We start from the raw sequence: 20185 nt of genomic DNA, 5'->3' as shown, positions 1-20185 counted from the left end.
AAGTCCTGTAAGACTTACTTCACCAACCCACTAGCTAACACTTTAACCTCCTTGGTAGCAAGACATATGGGGTAGCTTTTCTTCTGTCAAAACATTTCACAGACCGCAGAATTGGAATGGGCCTTGTGTCACCTAGTCTAATCTCATTTCCGTGCCTTAACATGCCTTTACATTCCTTTGCATGCAAACACTACAATGTGAGAAAGTAGGATAATATAAAAACTAAAAGTAAATTTTACTGTCAAATTTTACCAATCTTGAAAATTTAGATGTTTAAAAGGAATTTCAACAATGATAAATCTCTTAACCGGCTCTGAAACCCAAAGCAAAGTCTATACAATGGGATCCTAAAAGAAATCTTTCATTCTAAAGCTTTATTCCAGTCTTTCTCACACCTTAGTGACCTAAGGGTCAGCTAGGGAGTTTTTAAAAATAAATTCCTGGTCCCACTCCAGACTCAGAAACTCAGGATCTCAGAAGCTGGAGTCCAAGAATATGATTTTTAACAAGCTCTCCAGGTGATTTTGATGCACATGAAACACACTGGAAATAGCCTTAAAACAATGGCAACCCCCATATACATGCAACATAGCTGTCAATGATTAGGTCATGACTCTCGGTGTTAAATGAACTTTGGAAAGGAAGTATATACTTCAATTACACAGTTTCCAGTGCTGGTTTGGTTACTGTGCTTTCCAAATATTCATAACAAAAGAAAACACAGGAGTTCAAAAGCTACAGGTGAACCTATCAGCATCAAAGTATAAACCACCTCTTCCCACTCAAATGCAGAACTGCTATTTGTACCTTCAGAGCTTGGTCAGGGGTAAAAGCAGAGTTTATAACCAGTTCCCCTTCAACAACTCTTCGGAGCTGAGAGTCTTCCTCAAAGATAGATTCCATGTTCAAGACTGTCCATGCAAACCAGACCTACAATGACATCAGGCAAAGGTGAGGAGAATGAGCAGTTCGCTAAAACAGACAAAATACATCCTGATGTGCCATGAGCTAACATCTTTTCAATTATAGATCTCAATCAACAAATATTTATAGTTTCTAAAATTAATAGTTTTTACACCTATCTATATTCTTATCGCAGATATAAATTCAGATAAAATAGATCACTGAAAACTGTTCAATTCCTTTGGAAAGGCTACTTTAGTAAGAGAAGATGTTTGTTCACTCAACAATACTTAGTGGGAAATTTCTGTATGCATGAGAAACAGGAAAGAGGGCCAGACGTGAGCTCTGCTCTAAGTTTTTCATCTATCAGAGGAGACAAGACTAATATACAAGTAACCAAATGTGAAGTGAGAAGTGGTGACTAATGAATCAGGGGTGAAGTGCTATGGAAAGCCAGAGGAGGGCGGGCAGGATCAGAGAAGGTAGGTATGTCAGAAAGCTCTACATAGAGATTGGAGGGGAAGGCATGCCTGGTAAGAGAAACACGTAGGCAAAGGCAAAGATGTGTGCAGTAGCATCAAGGAGCAAGCTTCACCTGGATCACAACACATATAAGCAGGAGATGAGACTGTGACAGGGGTTTCAAGGATGTTACTACTGGTTTAAGTGACAAAACAGGGACATAATTCAACACAACTGAAAGGTAGTAATAATGATGAAAATAATGCTGATAATAATAATGACAACAGTAACAGCCAACACCCAGTGAGCTCTGACTATGTGCTGAGCACTGTGCTAAAGTTTTACGTGTCAGTGCAATCATTATTCCCTTTTGACAGCTGAAGAAACCAAGAACAGAGAAGTAAGCAAACTGCCCAAGGCACAGCGCTAGCAAACTGCAGAACCAAGACCGAACCCTGGGCCCTCTGGCTCCAGCGTCTACTCTTAAGCACTCTGCCATGGGGCTGGGCAGGCTGTGCAGTCAGGCGGACTGAGTCTGATCATATCTGATCCCAAGCCAGCCACTAACGCCATTAAACCTCTGTTAACCTCGCTGAGAAATAGGAAAATTAACAGCACAACCTTGGCAGAGGGCTACCGTGAGGATGAAATGAAAAAGTATTCTACACACTAAGAGCTACAAAAATGCTAGTTATTTAAGGCTATTAACAATGTACTAGTAAGGATGATAATAATATTAAAGTTCATAAGACAACAAATGGCCCTAAGAGAGTGTCCTACCTGTGTGGACGTGGCGAAGCCCTCCACGAAGGAAGGAGTGATGTTGCCTGCCACGATCCAGCTCACCAGGGAAGAGAGCAGACTCCGGTCGCAGTGGTAACCCAAAGCATTCTACACCAAGGGAGGGTGTGGAGCAGAGAGAGGAGGCTTTAAAAACAACTCATCAATGACCTTTTCAAGAATATCAACAATTATCTTACTACAATAGAAGATTACAGTAAGACGCAGATATCAATAATTAGTCCACCAGCAGTGACAGTCCAGGCAGTGTATTACAGCCAAATGTAATGAGCAGCTCCTCCTGGGTGGAGGCAGGGGTTGGGGAATCCTTTCTTCTGGCTTTATGGGGGATCTGCACTAGTGAACTATGGTTACTGAAATAAGACACCATTAAGGCATAGCTTAAAAAAAAACAAAAACAGCATACTCAGTTGCCACAGAGTAGTACTGAACACTGCATTTGGGGGAACCTTTTTAGGAGGCTACTTACTAACTAGCCAATGACTACGAGAAAATTCTCTAACAGGTTTACCTTATGTTGCTGGTAGAGTAACTTCTGCACACAATCCTCCTGCATCAGCTGAAAAGCTGTTTTACACAAGTGGTCCATGAGGAAGAGGATGGGTTGTTCTCGGTACCAAAGATGTTGGCTTATTAGTGCCTGAACCCAGAACTCCAATACGGCAACGGGGCCCACTTTGTTGGGCTGAGTGCTTACAGATATGTGGGCCTATGGACAAAGGACTCAGGTGAGGTGAAAGGTAATAACCAGCCTTACATTTTTGAAACACTAACAAAATAATACCTACCTGCACTGCAAAACCCAAATCTGCTGACTTCCTTTGTCAAAAGCACTGTGCCAAGTGCTCCGAAATGACCCACACACAGATGTGCTAGCGCTGGGGGTGTTTGATTGGGAAGGTGGGCGAAAGTATATTTAGGGGCTTACTGGGGCCCTGACCTGAATCATACTGTTGAGAAGCTTCACGTTGTCCCCATGGCTGGCTCCAGTCAGGTGCTGTGCCACCTTGTGGGTGACCTGCTGTGTGACACCCTGAGGGACGCCACTGTCCAAATGTAGGAACAGGAGGAGGTGTGACAAAAACCTGCAGAGCACACAGAACAACACACTTTATCTTCTAGTCAAAGTCAGCAGAATTTCAAAAGGCTAACTGCTTGCCAGAAAACAGAAAAATATTAAAGTGATCCCATTTTTAGACCAAAGATCTATTTAGGGATTCCGATAAATCTTCAGGAATTTCAGAAAAATAAAGTTTTCCACTTTCATATGGGTTAAAAGGAATTCTAAACAGACCCAAGACACGTAAACACATGCGAGTTAAAGAGCATCAGGGAAAAAACACCAAAAAGTGCCCTGATATCTCCTCTTCGCTCCCCACTAATGTATAGAGCAATATTTATAAAATATTCCGCAATCTTTTCTGGGGTGTCAACTTCACACAAGATGGCATATAAGGCACCACAGGAGACATCACCACAATGAAGTCATGGCTGTGCCTTCAGCTCCTAGGTGCACCAGGCTCCCTTCTCTCTCGGGGCCTTTGCTTCTGCTGGCTTTTCTGCCTAAAACACTCCCCACACCTTATCTGGCAAAGTCCTTCTCATCCCTCGCATCTCTTTTACAAAGTCTCTTCCTCAGAGAACACTTCCTGTCCCTTCCTGCTGTCTAAAATACAGCTAATCCATTATTAACCTCTCTCATAGCACCCTGTTATTTTCCTTCATAGTCTTTAAAACTGGTACCTGCATCCTGAGGGTGTGATAAGTTCCTATGTGCCTGAGGACAATGCCCACCCAGGCTGCTTTGCTCACCACTGTACAGACAGTGGCAGCACACAGTGGGAATCAATAAGCAGTTGTTATTGATGAATGAAGGCACTTCTCACTTCACAGGAGACACAACACAGGCCAAAACCCACTCCGGTGTAAAGGAAGAGTTGACTTCAGGAAAGGTACCAATAGAGTACTATAAGAGTTCAGAGGACAGAGCCAATGCAGGCATTAGAGGAGGTGGGGGAGAGACAGAGGAGGAAGCATTTGAAACAGAAACTAGAGAGACTCACAGTATTCAAAATTTAGTAATTAGAGAAAAAAAGCACTTAGACAATTCAATCTATTTTAAAATCTTTTAAAAATCATGAAAATCTAAAGAGAATTTATTTAAATTGTTCCAGGCATTATTATACTCTCTATATATTACTTTATCCTCTTACCCAGTATGAGAAATATTATCTCCCTGTATGAGAGATGGTATTATCCCATTATATGAATGAAGAAACAGAGGCTCTGAAAAGTTAAAGAACTCATCTATTTTCATACATTAGTGAAGGGATGGAGTGAGGACTCAAATTCACACCTGACTGCCCTGAAAGCCGTGTGCTACCCAGAACACGAGCGTCCCCAGACCTGCTCAGACCTACTAGAGTGCTAATTTTTTAAAAAATGGTCCTAGGCCCTATGCCATTTCTACCAAAGCAGAATCTCTAGGCAAGGAGCCTTGGAATTCATATTTAATAAGCTCTCCAAGGAGATTCTCATCATCAGGCAAGTTGGAGAGACACAGCTTGAAATGACACACCACTTATCACACTCTCTGTCACATTCCCCTTGTCCCCCCCCGCACCCCCCCATGCAACCTGTCCCCTGCACAGGCCCTCCTCCGTCCTCCCTCATCATTCATGTAGGTCCAGATGCTCTCCTCCCCTGCCCCATAGTCCCCTCTCTGCCTGCCTTCGCTCGTGCTCTTCCCCAGCCTGGCCCCTCCTCTCAACTCCCTGCTGCTACTGAAAAAGCATATACTTTTACCATATAATACAAATGCAATCTATATACAATAGCATGGTTTGGCCAATATTTTACTTCGTAACTTTGTAATTACCTCATCTTATTTTCTCAACAAGACTATAAATACCTCATGTGATGAACACCTTCCTATGTAACTTACCTGTTTGTAATACTGCAGTATGCACACTGCAGGCAATTAAAAGCAATGTGTTTTGCTATTGTTACAATGGCAAAGTCATTTGCTGCTCAATGTCAGAAGCACTATTCCCAGAGTTTCATGGAAACAACTGCTCTTTCAAATACTAATAAGCTATAAGCAATCCAAAATTAAATGAGGAAGAGAAATATCTTCATGATAATAAAACTGGCATCATTATTAGTATCACTTTCATTAATCTGCATTCTAAACTGGGCAGGATATTTTCTGCCTCATAAAAAATATACTATTGAAATCTCATTCCCTAGTGTACTTATGAAACCAAAAGACGTCATTTGTACTCAATGAGTTATTTTCTACTTACTGCTCATTCTTCAGAAGGTAATATTGGCAGGGATAGAACAAAGGCAGAATCTTATCTAGGACATGGACCACTGTTCTCAAATGCCTCGACTGGACCAGAACTCCCAACAGTGGGATGCCTTCTGCACAGAACTTCACAATGCTATCGAAAAAGAAAAAGGCAATAAGTACACAAGACAGCCAATTCATAAAATGGTCTTCTTCCGATGAGCCGTTGCCCTACATGCTACCAGGCTTATCTTAGGTCTCCAACACATTTTTGTTTATCTAACCTTCACACAAAAATATTAGATCAGAACTCTGGAACTACAAATGAACTTAAAAGTTCATTATTATTTTTCATTTTATAGATGAGAAAGGTGAAATATTGTGCCCAAATTTACATAATTTCCTAGTGCAGGGTCAAAATGAGAACCCAAGTTTGTAAATTTCTAGTCCAGAGCATTTACTGCTACCCTAGTTTGTTTCTCAAATGGTGCTTCCACTAAAAGTCAAAGGGCTCTTATTGTTTGCTAATCCCACAAGGTATTACAGAAAAGAGAATATTCAATAGGGAGGTCAATCTGACAGTATAAATTGGCAAAAAGTCTTCTAAAACCATGTAGCATAAAAATTTACTTTTTTTTTTTACTCAAGAGAATCTATCCTCAGGAAATAATCTCAAATATATTAAAAAATATGACAGATGACCTATGTAAAAATGTACTTTTCAGAATTATTGATAATTGCAAACTCAAAGACAGAAATGACTTATGTAAATTTTGAGAAAATCCATTCAATGGGAATATTATTCCATGATTTTAAAATGATGGCCAAGGACAACACGGAAAAATACTTTTGCTACAATAATACTGGAAAAAAAAACATAAAAATTTATACTTCTGAATACAACTACTACTAAAGAAGAATTACATAGTGAGGAAAACACATAAGGATGATGTCACACCAAAATGCTCATTGTGTTGCAGCAGTGTATGCGAGTGGCTTTTCCTCCATTTTCCTAATTCTAAAATTTGGTGATACTGCTTCAATTCTAGGGGGAAAAATCATTTCAAAAAATAAAAGTAACCGTGCAAATATTATGCCATAAGGAAAATGTTTACAATATTAAAAGTAAAAAACAGAAAATATATGAAATTATACATACATTATTAACTCAAAAGATCAAAGGAAAAATATTACATAAAAATAACCAAAAAAATAACAAAAACAATGTTATATAAGGTAGAAAGATTCTGGGTAATTTTTTGACTACTGTACTCTGAACTATCTGTAATGTTACATTCATGTACAACTTATGTCCTTACATAATCTACCCCAAACCTCAAGTCCATTCGTAAAATTGCCTTAAGTTAGTTCTAGGGTATACACTCATCCCAGATGATCACAGTGGAGTTTTACACTAAAGCTCAGCCTTGGAGAGAAACCTTTATCCTCACCCTCACTCCCATTCAGGATTCAGTAATTAGCATTAAACAAGTCTAATCTTTAGAGAGGACCTGTAGCAGTATCAGTGAATGAAGAGCTACAGTCTCAAAATAAAGAAATTAGAGAAACCATGAAACAAGTTCAAAATAGTACATTCAAAGAATCCACATGCTAGACTCTGTTCTAAGCATGTTTAATGTATTATATAACTCACTAAAACTTCATAAAATCCAATACTATTATTTCCATTTTAAAGACAAGTATCCTGAGATACAGGAAACTATGAATGACACTAGAGCTACTGAAAACAAAGGACAGTGCCTTCCAAAGGCCTATATAACATCTCTCTCCTTCCCGGTAGATCAATTCTATCCTTTCACCTGGCCTTCGAATTTGCCCAAAACTTGGCCCTACTGACCTACCCGATCACCTCTATTCACCAACATGAACCACAGGCTTTATTCGGTCAGGAGTGTTTCTTTATCACTTCCCCACCTCTTCTCCTGCCCCCTCAGACACCTGGTACTCCTTCCCACATTCATTAAATCAAATAACTACTAAGTGCAAGTTCTGGAGGTACAAAGATGAATGAGATAATGTTCCTACCTTGAAGGCGCACGCAGTCCACAAGGAGAAGAGATAAACTATTATACTACAGTACAGTAAGTGTGCTGCTCAGAATGGACATGTGCTGCAGGGTGGGAGGGGATGGCCCTTGGGCTGAATCTTCAACACTATGAGCACTGATCACCACTCTGCTCCTTAGCCTAGGATACCTTCTCTAATTAAGACTCCTCTCCAAAGCTTAGCTCCTCCCTGAAGGTAATCTGCTCTAATGATTCTCTTTCCTTTAAATTCTTCCTGCTCATACTGAGTGGTTCTCAATCTAGGCTGTACATTAAAATAATCTGGAAAACTGTCCTCCAGACCAATTAGATCAGGGTTCTCACCCTATTCCCTGAACTGGCATTTTGAGAATCACTCCAAAAGTGATTAAGAGCAGCAGGGTTGAGAAACACTGCTCTATACATATCATCCACATCTTCAGTACTGCCAATTGTTTTATGTCTACCATCGCCACTAAACTTTCAATAACCTGAGGGCAGCTATCTAACAATTCTGTATCTCTCCTAATTCATAGCACAAAGCTGAACACTAACCCCTGATAGGACAACTGGCATCCCCTGAAAATATACTTAATGTGGAACAAGATATTGAAACCGGGATGCTAAAAAGGTGTTACGGTGAGTCTAAAACACAATAATCAGAAAGTATAGAGGTTTTTAGAAAATGGACAGGCTAGAAAAAATTAATATATCATAGGAAAATAATCCTAAAGAAAAGGATTTTTAAGCACCTAAGAATGCATTCATTCATTTACTTACTGCACCAGATACAGTCTTCACCACTAGAGATAAAATGGTAACACAAGACAAACACAGTTCCTTAGTCCTAACCTCAGAGAAAATCCCTGATAAGATAAAGCAGACAACAAAAATATGGTGTGATCAATGCTCCAGTGGAAGAAGTACTGACAGCTATGGGCTTATACCAGAGAGGCATGTGACCTCATCAGGCATTTAATTCCCCTTGGCAGGTTTAGCCCCTTACCTGAGGAACTGGAATTGGGCTGCCATCACTTTAAAATTTAGTACAGGTGACCAATTATTTGATCATTACTCTAAGGAAGAGAATACATCTACTGCTGACATGCACATTCCACTCTGGGTGACAGAGATAACTCTCTTCTTATGTAACAAGGGGATTTTCTAGTACAAATCTGCCTTATCTGAATTTGTGCACCATTTCCCCTTGATAAGCTATTGAATAGTCAAGGCTTATGGTTTGGCCCTGATCACTCCTAGATAGGTTTTACGGAAGCCTCAGACATTGGGGTATGAAAGATGAGATTCTAGAATAACTGGCTACAAGAATCAGCAACCCTAGAGGTTCAGCCCAAACAATGTACCTGTGGCCCACAGCCGTCATAGCTAAGGCCAAATAACAGCCAATGGGCATGCCCGCCTTGACAGCTTTTAAGAGAGGATGAAACGTGGGTGACTCTGTCATGTCAGGCACAGTTCTGGAGAAAGGAACAGTTGGACAATTCTGCTTCATTCCATAATCGTTTTTGTGCAGTTTTAACCTCAAGATCAAGTTCCAGGCCCATTGGTTAAATGAGGTCTCAGGTGTCTCTCCATACCGAACAATACTGGCCAAATACGAAACCTAAAACAGTTATTTATTTTAAACCACATTAGTCACATACACATTAAATAAGCAGACTTACCCACCCACCTTCTTTTGTGATCAACAATGCCCTCAAAAGAGAAAACATATCACTTACTGGTACTCAGTGTTCGCAACACTAAATTAAAGCAACTTCTCACTCATAGTGACCACTTCTGCTTAGCTGCTAGTGCATCTGAGTCAGCTCAAGCAAAAGAGTAATAATATAAAAGTTGCTACACAATGGTATACCAGTAAATAAGTTTAACAACCCTTTGGGGGCAAAAACACTCCCACCGTGGTCAATTTCAACCTACTAACAGGTTAACAACCTGGCCTGCAAAGTTCCTGAAATTTTCAGTCAGTTCGCCCGGGCCAGTATAAGGTCCAGCACAAATCCCACAAAATTAAAATGGCAATATGTAGGCTACTTCTTAAAGAAAAATCTTTATCCCACCACAGAACTGGATTTCAGTATCTTAAATTGCCAGAAATGTTATTAGGAAACCTAACAGTAAATACTGTAACTTCATCCATCCAGGCCACTTATAATAAAGATGCATGTTCAAAATACATAAGAGAAGGAAATACCTGTTTCATACTTTCAGAAAGAAGCCCAGCATATGGCTTCTGTGTGAGGTATTTCTGATATGCTTCAAGAATCATTAAAGCCACTTCAGCATGGACTTCCTGATCCAGATGAAGTGTACCCTATCAAAAAGAAAAATAATCACAATACGATATCTTCATTTTTTAAATATACTTCTGAACCAAAAGACTAGACAGAAAAGTAAAAAAGGATCTTGGATACAAAAGCTAAATTTTCCAAAAATCACATCCCCTAATAATGAAGTTATAAAATGACAAGAAAAGAAATTGAAATCTTAAAGAACCATTACACTGCACCTAGATAGGTTTGAACCTGAGTCGTCCCAGACCCCAGACATAAAAGGTATCTTTGAACGTAAGCCCCTCCCCCATCCTAGAATCTCTATAAGAACTTTGGGTTATAAGTTTAAGGGCATTGCCACAAGTCAGAAAGATGTTTAATAATTACTAAACAGGGAGATACTTAATAAATTAAGTCTATATTCTCTTTTCTTGTTCTAACATATAAAAAAAATAATCAACAACACAGGCAAAATATTCCTTCAGGACCTTGAAGCTGCCTATCAATTTTCCCACCCAGTCTACCCCTGCAGCCTGAAGAAATACACCCCTTAACTGTCTCACAGAAGACTTTTCTAGCTTTAAAAAAGGAGCAAGGAGACACTCACATCCAGCTCTCTGGGAGAGAGGGGACTGGGGGTTTCATTCATAAGTCAGAGAATGTGGAGGTGGTGAATAGCCCCTTGCAGCATTCACTCACCAGCAAGTGAGTGAGAGAAGACCCAGATGAACCCATGGGCAATCCCACGTGGTCGGGGACATCCAGAGGGAAAGGCTCCCTGGCTTCAGTTTCCTCAACTGTATAACAGGGGTCATGGCCACGAAACCACATTCAATGGCTGAGAGGACCCAGTGACTTGCTCAGAACAAAAACTGGCAGACAGCTGGAGAGGGCTGAGTTCTCTCCCATTTTCCCTTTAAAATGTTTAAATATTTTGACCAAAGAGCAATCTACTAAAGTCTAGGGTAAAGAGGCAGGAAAGGTCTAACAGTCAAAATCACTTGACCGGGCATCTCTGGAGACATATGATAGGTAGCAAGCCCTTCATAATAATAAACTATTATTAATGAAAACTACCACCACTGAGTACTTAAGATGTGCCAAAAACTGTTTTATAAGTCCTAACCTGCTGAATCTTTACAACAACCCTGTAAAGCAAGCTCATTAATATCAATGCTTAGAGATGAGCAACTAAGGCCTAGAGAGATCAGGAAGCTTGCTTAGGGTCACACAGCCAGAAGGTGGCAGAGCTGGGATCAGAATCCAGGCAGACTGGCTCAGAGCTCAGGCTCTTAACTAATGCTCAGTGTTTTGAAAGACAAATGTGGTAGTGACATGCAAGACAAAAAAACGCAGGAGGAAAAAGGACCAGAAGCAGGAAAGGCAATTAGGAGGAATTGTAGTAAATAACCAGAGAAAAATCAATAGATATAAATAGTCCTTAAAAAGGGGGAAGAATTTTCAATGTGCATCAACAATTTATATTCAGAGGATGCTCGCTTTGCAAAACTGGTATACTTCTGCTTTTGAGAGAAGATCCTAAAGAGAAGATCCTAAACTCTGACAGAGCTAAAAAAAAATCTGCAGACCTTGCCAATGATACTCGGAAATGTTTACGTTTTGAGAAAATGTTTCTTTGAAACTGATGCATGCAGAACCTCCCAGTCTCCAGGGAATGGTTTTAACACATACCTGTTCACCAAATCCCCAATTCAGTCCTTCTAGAATAACACAAGCCAATTTGTTCTTCACCATTGTCAGGTTATAATTCAATAACCAGTCCCGAATCACAGCTATCTCAGAGGCAGAAGGTCTCCAAAGATACAAAGGCAGTTCTTTAAACAAATATAAAGAGACCTGATTAAAAAGAAAATGATAATAATGAAAATCAAAACTTAGGGACAATTCTATATTACTACAATACTACATTATTAAACTGCTTGCAAAACTTTTCTCCAAAAGAGGGATTTGGTTTCATTTTTAGACAAATGAAATGGACAATCAAATCAAATGAATTTTAAACTAATGATACACCAAAAGCACATTTTTATACTTTATAAAAGCTAATCTTTTTTCAATATGTAAACTGGTATACTTCTGCTTAGGAAAATCACCATACTAAGACCCAAATTTAAAGTCGTGATAAATCATGATAAAAGAGTTATCACTTTAAATAATTATTTCTTCTATGGCATTTAACACGATATTTCTATTAGCTTCAAAACAATCTAGGGAGGGGAAAGGAGTCGGTAGATGTGAAGATGAAATAAGATCAACCAAGAGCTGGTCATTGTTGAAACTGGATATTGGATACACAGCAATTCATTATATTATTCTCTACTTTTATATATCTCTGAAATTCTATAATATAAAGTTTTTAAAATCCTGTTTACAAAAATTCTATAGCACCACTTTTTAAATAACATATCCATGTGTGCAAATTAAGATAAATCTGGGTTCACTTAATACAGTTTGCTTTAAGGGAAACTGATCAGAAGAGCAATTCATTTATAATCTCCAAAAAAGTGCTATCCAATAGAAATATAATGCAGGCCACATGTGTAACTTTAAATTTTCTAATATCACATTTTTTAAAAGTCAAAAGAAACAAGTGACATTAATAATATATTTTATTTAATCCAATATGTCCAAAATATTATTTCGACATGTAATCATTACAAAAAAATCATTGATATGTTACATTCTTTTGTTCATACTAAGTCTTTGAGTATTTTACACTTACAGTGAGTCTCAATTTGGACTAGCTACATTTCAAAAGCTCTGCAGTTACGTGTGCCTAGTGGCTACTATATAAAACAAGACAGATCTAGAACATACATGCCAGCATTTTTCAGGTTCCTACATGGGATACAAAACAAAATTTGAAAGAACAGCAGAATGAATTTTTAAAATATCTTTCTTTTCCTTTGTGTGTATGTGTGTGTATACTTAAATTTTCATGTGGATTTATTAATAAAATTTTTGAATATTCTGAATAAAATGGTAAAATAGTAATTTTTAAAATAACAAATCCTTTATCCTGTATCTGACAGAAGGAGCACAATGATGGTACTAAGTCAATGAGTACAGCAATGAGATCTGCTCAGAAAAGAATTTATCTCAGCTACATAAAATAATGGTATAGCATATATCTGCCCACCCAGAATGAAAGGAGGCTATCAAGGCCCTAAGTACATTAAAAAGTTAACAAGGGAATATTACCAACAACTCTGCGCCAATAAATTCAACTAGTTAGATTTTTAAAAATTCCTTTAAAAACATAAATTACCAAAACTGACTCATAAAAAATAAAAATCTAAGCAGTTCTCTTTTCTGCTTAAAAATTTCAAAAGATCTTCCAGAAAGAAAACTTGAGACCTGGATAATTTCAATGGTAAACTCTATCAAACATTCAAGGAAGAATAAATGACAACATTATGAAAACTCTTTTCAAAAAACAGACGAGGGAATGCTTCCCAACTAATATTATGTAGTCAACATAACCTTAAAATAATGCCTAACAAGAAAATAAAATTACAGATTAATATCCCTCATGAATATATGTAAAATTCTCAACATAAAAATACTATCACATTGAATCTTGCAATACATTAAAAAAAATAATACACCATGATCAAGTGGTTTTTATTCTAGGAAACTGATGGTTCACCATTTGAAAACCAATCAATGTAAAGTTACCACATTAATAGAAGAAGGATAAAAATCCTAAGATCATCTCAATGGATGGAGAAAAAGCAACTGAATAACCATTTATGAAAAAAATTCAGCAAACTAGAAATAGAAACTTTCTCAGCCTAATATAGAGCATCAATGAAAAACTCACAACTAAAATTATACTTAATAGTGAATTTCTGAACCCTTTCCACTATGATAAGGAACAAGGCAAGGATTTCCACAGTCACTACGTCTATTCGATACTATAATAAAGGATATAGTCAATGCAATAAGGCAAGAAAAAGAAATGCAAGACCTAATAATTAGGGAGAAAAATTCTAATAACTGTCAACAAAGCAGAATTTAAATAGTATATTTTAATATAGTCATGCTTTCACTCAAAGTCAAAAGATCACTAATTTTATTTAAAGAGTGTTAGAAAGATACATGGATTTCAGTAACAAAACAGAATATGTCCTCTAAAGTGAGCCCATCTTTGAAATTATAAAATAGGACAATAGAAAAACAAGATATCAATTTGCAGGTTGTTATCAAAACTATCTGTGTTCTATCCTTTGGGATCTACCAAAGATCTTGGCCCTTATCAACAACTATTCCCAACGGAAAGCAATCTCTACACATCTGTACCATATAGGATTTATCCTCTCCTGCAGAGCATCTACAACAGAAAAGTTGTCCTTAAACACACTCCGAGTGTGTCAGTGAAAGTTTAGGGCCCTGACAACAGCTTATTCCCAGATTCTAGGGATAGGGTCTGATTCCAGACTAGCTTAAGGTCTTGAATCCAGACAGCAAAAATATTTTAAGTTATCATATTTATCTAAAGGCATAGGGGTTTTAAACAAGTTCCTCCAAAAATGTCAGCAAGTTCACAGAGCACAAAGTAACCACATGTATAAACAAAAAATGGAGGCATCTTTCAGATGTGCTCTAAAAAACATAATGCTCCCAATTTTTTCACTTAAAATTAAGTGTATCTCTGGGCACAATTTACTACTAGAAGTATCACAGTCAAATTAAAAATGTAAGTGTGGCCAAACCTAGAAAAACGTTTGAGAGAAAAAGGCCATGAGCTCGATCTAACTGAAAGAATCATATGACCAACAGTAGATTTCTTTGGAATTCATTCCATTAGATGATCACTCAAAAGGGACCGACTAAAAACGTATTGCATATGAAGGGCCTTCATCTCAATATAATCATATCTCAGTGGGATACAATGTTTTTCTTAAAAAGTACCATGTACTATCACTTTGGAAAACAATAAAAAAATAGAAAAATTAAAAATAGAATTACCATATAATCCAGCAATTCTACTTATGGGTACATACCCAAAAGAAGTGAAAACAGAGATATTTGTACATTCATATTAATTGCAGAATTATTCACAAGAACCAAAAGGTAGAAGCAACCTGTGTCCATTAATGGATGAATGGATAAACAAAATGTGGTATATACATACAAAAAAATATTACTGTCTTTAAAAGGAAGGGAATTCCTATACATGCTGTACATGCATAAACCTTGAGGACATTATGCTAAGTGAAATAAGCCAGTCACAAAAGGATAAATACTGTATGATTTCACTTATATGAGGAACCTAGAGTAGTCAAACTCATAGAAACAGAGTAGAATGTTGGCTGCCAATGGCTGAATGTGGAGGGAGAAGGGAATGGGGAGTTACTGTTTAATAGGTACAGAGTTTCAGTTTTATAAAAAACAGTTCTGTGGGTGGATGATGATGATGGTAGGTATAAAACAATGTGAATATATTCAATGCCACTAAAATATATGCTTAAAAAGATGACATATTTTGTGTTAAATTTACCACAATTAATTTTTTAATGTAAAAAATAGTACCTTGTACTTTTCCAAGGAAAGCATATCATTTATTCTTTATTTAGGTAAAAAGTCTCATACACCAATCTTTCATTGGAATCTGCCCACTTACGAATGTGATTAAGCAATGATAGTTATGTCATCTATACTACTTTGACTATCAGATGGAAGGGCCCTTATCAATATGGCCCACAGAAAAATACAATCACTATAAACATTCCTCTTGAAATTATTACACATTACTATCTGCCATTAGAAAAACTCACACATTAAAGCTACATTATAGATGATTAGGAAAATCTTCATTAAATGTATGTTTTTTTAAATGGTACATCCATACAATGGAATACTATTTGGCCATAAAAAGGAATGAAGCACATGCTACACCATGGATGAATCTAGAAAACACACTAATGAAAAAAGCCAGTCACAAAAGACCACATATTGTATGATTCCATTTATATGAAATGTGAAGAATGGTCAAATCTGTAGAGACAGAAAATAGATTAGTGGTTGCTTAGCGCTGGATGGAATAGAAGGATAGAGTGTGATAGCTAAAGGGTATGTGGTTTCTTTTTGAGATGATAAAAATGTTCTAAAATCGACAGTGGTGATGGCTGCACATATCTGTGAATATACTAAAAACCACTGACTTGTACACTGCAAATAGATGAATTGCATGGCATATGAACTGTATCTCAATAAAGCTGTTAGCAAAAACTACATAAAGATTACAAAAGTAATTGTGACAAATGACAGAAATAAACTATATGTGTCTTGCTCAACTTAAATTACTGCTTTTAATTTTTCTTTTCTGTAATTTAAACAGAGCCTTGTTTCAATCAGGGTTGTTTCTTCCAAGTATAAAATATAAGAATTATAAAAGCCAAACAAAATTAGAAATAGAAACTGTTAATAAACCATAGGCTTTAATTGTTTAAAGTAAAAATCTATTATTGAAGGATGTAGAAAGGTCACTTTGAGATTTAAAAAAAAAACAAAAACACACAACTTTTTATAAGCAGCAGCTAATCCCAAGCAGGCATGGTGAATGGCACAGAGCCTGGGACACAATAAATGTTCTCTGTATCCTGTTGTGCTCATTACTAAGTCATTCCTAACAACCTTACTATTTTTCCCATTGCTCCATTACTCCAAGATTTAAAAGTAAAAAAATGGAAAACAAACAAACAAAATCAGTGCTCTTACCATTCCAACCTGATCGATGGTATCCTGAACTCTACCCAAAAGGACAGAAATTATCTCAGGGTGGACAGCTGTGATGGTACCTAAAAGCTCTCGACCAACCTTTGAAAAAGTCTCTCTGGTGGACAGATTGACATAAGATACCTAAAAGTGGGAAGAAGTGGAAATGGCACTTTTAATACCAATTATCTGTCAAAATTCATTCCCATAACTATTTAGGACATTTTTAGGTAAAATAGAATCTCACATTGAGTCTCAGTTTACACCATGTTCAAAAAGATGTAAGAACTTCAGAGAACAAAGTGTCTACCCTGAAGCTGGAAGGTGGGATGGAGAGGAAGGGACCTACTATGCAACAATGACTTCAAGTGCTGGATTCAGAAAGTATATTCTAAAGTAGCAACAAAATAGTCCCTTCGATGTTAAAACTTTTCTAAATTTGAGAAATAGGAGGGCGGAATGCAATGGGTATGATTCGTATTTTCAATATTCTTTATAGCAAAATGATATTCCTTTGATTCTCTAGTTCCTTCCATAAGTGCAGAGAGTACACAGGATTCGTGTTCTTTTAAAAGCAATCCAAAAGAATCAATGGGTGGATGATACGAAAGAAAATATTTTTTAGCTGACTTTGACAACTTAATGTTCTAACCTCATATATCTCCAGAACGATAATTTTTACAAAGTCTTCATCCACATTGGTTCTCCTGGCCTGAGCCATCTGAGCAAATGTAGTCAGAAGGCAAATCTCTTCAGAGCTATTCATGGAAGAAAGACACTTTGCAAAGTTCACAAAATGTTCTGGGTCTGCAAGTTCATAACAAGAAAATTAAAATGGTGAAAGAGTAAATACATATCACTTTAATTACTTTTCCAAAGAGAGAGAAGATATGAAATTAAAAGACATTTAGAAATATTTTAAAGATACAAAGGCTCTGTTTGGAGTTACTCAGTGTTCCGGGGTCTTTCCCATGTATACAGGAGATATACATGTTATTACATTCCTTTCCTGCTTTAAATAAAAGGCATCAGGAAGCAGGCTGGGTCAGATAAAATTCCAACTATATATAGAATGTAGTCTCAGAGGCGACATTTAACATCTCCAAGCCTTAGTTTCCTCATCTTTCTCAAAAAGTTATTTAAGAGTAAATGACATGGCACTGGTGAAGTGCTCTGTCAACTGCAAAGCAGTACTACTGTCACTAGGCAAGACATCAAAGGCATACTTGAAGCTATTTGGTAATTGTCAGGCAAATGAACGACAACCCTACTAATGAAAACTGCTAAGACTGGTAAATCACTCAGCAAAAACATAGCATTCGAAACAAAAGACATTTGACAATAAATGAAAATTTTGGGCAAGACATTAACTTCAACCATGACTGAAATATTGATGAATGTGACTGTATGTTATGCCTGTTTCTGAGGATGCTATGTAAGCAATATTACATATTGTCACTAGGGGGCATAATTGGCAAACAGATTTGCAATAAGTGACAGAAAACAAAACCCTGCAAAGGCAAGTGGCAAGAAGGGAGGAAAAAGAGTCTGTTTAGAAAATACATTCCTCTGATGCAAATTTTCACAGTAAGAAGGCAACGAGCCAACAATTCTTTTCATATGTTTATGCATTTGAGAAATCGAAGGTACTACACCAAATTTTCTGTATTTTCAAATTCCATGGGGCATTCATCAAGCCAGTTTTCATTTCCCATGCCCAGACTGGGTTTGTAATAGGAATTACTATCCAGAGAACTTCTGGAATAATGAAAATTGGAATTATCATTCTAATAAGTCAAAAACCACAAAGCAGTCTCCCGAATTTCAAAATTATCACATGAGTACACTGAGTAGCACATTCTCTCTTAGCATTTCTAAAAGTAAAGAGAAGAAAGCAAGGAAGAGAAAAGGTGCACAGGTAAGAGCAGGTGGACGTTGCGCATTTCGGCAAGGCTGTACCTTGGAGCTGCTGCTTGCACTCGGCGGGCGGGAGGGCAGCGCAGAGTGTCCCCAGGTCCCCGCTCTCCACTTGGTGCATGAGGTAGAAGAGCTTCCAGAGCATCTGCACCGACAGCGTCCCGAAGGGCATTTCCGACATAAACAGCCAAATGCCAAGTCTGCGTGTTTTAAAAAGAGCGGGAATAATTTTATGTATCAGTCGACTTCACCACACTGAGAAAGCAGGTGAAGCTTTAGCTCTGACAGAAAAACAACACAATTCTGAAATTGCACGACAGCAATTTTTCTAACATGCTTCCTTCCATCATAAACACTTCGAGGATGATAACAATAACAGGAATACTCAAAAAGCACTTAGTCTGTGCCAAGCACTGTTCTGATCACTGCATCATATATATATATATACCATTTCATTCCATCTTCACTAAAATCAAGCCAAGTGCTATTATTGATATTATCCCCGATTCACACATGAGGCTACTAAGGCACAGAGAGGGCAGTAGTAAGCAGAGCTGGGTTTTGAATCAAAAATCCTTTTAAGACCTGAGTGACAGGCTGCACAGACGTGGATGTGTGTGCCTGAGCACACATAAAGGTACATGTGTAGTGCATGGGAGGGGAATCAAAAACCCTCCAATGACTCTGCTCTTAAGCCTGTAACCGCACATAGACTTCATTTCTTTAAGACAGCTTTTTCTTTTATTCAAACAGGCTTTGTCTAGTATAATGACATTGTGACTCACTTGCTTTTTCCGCCCTTATCCTTCTACCTTTGTATGCCTACTCTCTTAATCATTAAGCTTTAGAACATAAGGTTCCTGCCAGTGTTAAATCTTTTAAGAATAAAGCCTCAGGTCTATGATCCCAAGGACAATAAGTTTCAGTTATACTATAGATAACATCCTAGCTTCAGGTGTGTTTCATTCAGCCCCAGGCCCATCAAGACAGAACATCCCCATCTGCCATGGGACCAGACAGAATGACACCATAGCTGATTCTAGAACAGGAGAGACACTAGATCAAATACCCAACCCCCATCCAATCAGTAGTGCCCATGATCCCAACTCTCTTAGTTTCCATGACTAAGAGTTTTCGCTATATAATCTGCCCCTTCAAGACACCCTAAGAGAGCCAGGTTTCTGAGAGCATAGGTCACCTGTGTTTCCAGGACTTGCAACTCTAAAATGAATCCTTACTTTCTTTGCTGCAAAATCTACACACACCTCATTGACAAACACATGCAGACAGACAGACCCCTTTGCTCTGGTAAGAAGTCCTGGATTCAAAGGCTTCCACAATATAGCACAGACCCATGTTTCCAACCAGAGCCCTCTCTGCATTCAGAATTAGACCATTCCTGGACAAGCCTGGGGAGAAACTGCTTCCTCCAAGCCACCAGCTCTCCCACTGTGAAGCCCTCCCCTCAGCACTACTACAGAATTCCATCCATACTTGACCGCAACGATTTGAGAACAGAAACCAAGTTTTGTTTATCTTTGTATAAAGAGGTATGGAAACTAAGTCTTATATTTTAATTACAGTACCTAAACCAGTATCACAAAAACAACTCTAAATAAATGTTTATTAAAATGTTATGCTATGTAAATTTTATCTCAAAAAAAAATCGAATTAAAATAGGGAGGCATGTAATATTGTTGCAAAACTATAGGCAAAACTATAAATTGACT

General features: G+C 37.7%; 1 protein-coding gene across 2 annotated transcripts in view; it reads right to left on the bottom strand.

Moving 5' to 3' along the window:
- The window catches only part of EPG5 (ectopic P-granules 5 autophagy tethering factor), a 91550-nt gene that overhangs the window by 47409 nt on the left and 23956 nt on the right, over positions 1–20185 (bottom strand). For both annotated transcript variants that reach the window (XM_039842528.1, XM_039842524.1), the window contains exons 11-21: positions 18498–18655; positions 17191–17345; positions 16542–16682; positions 11490–11654; positions 9719–9838; positions 8868–9127; positions 5472–5612; positions 3107–3251; positions 2678–2875; positions 2146–2256; positions 808–930 (exon numbers count right to left, since the gene is read on the bottom strand). In XM_039842528.1, the coding sequence (XP_039698462.1) occupies positions 808–930; positions 2146–2256; positions 2678–2875; positions 3107–3251; positions 5472–5612; positions 8868–9127; positions 9719–9838; positions 11490–11654; positions 16542–16682; positions 17191–17345; positions 18498–18655 (1717 nt within the window). The remainder of the gene's footprint in view (positions 1–807; positions 931–2145; positions 2257–2677; positions 2876–3106; positions 3252–5471; positions 5613–8867; positions 9128–9718; positions 9839–11489; positions 11655–16541; positions 16683–17190; positions 17346–18497; positions 18656–20185) is intronic.

This window comes from Pteropus medius, unplaced genomic scaffold (genome assembly GCF_902729225.1).
Source record: "Pteropus medius unplaced genomic scaffold, Ma_sr-lr_union100, whole genome shotgun sequence".
Lineage (NCBI taxonomy): Eukaryota > Metazoa > Chordata > Mammalia > Chiroptera > Pteropodidae > Pteropus > Pteropus medius.
Note: the sequence above shows the minus strand (reverse complement) of the source record. Positions and strands in the feature narration are given on the sequence as shown.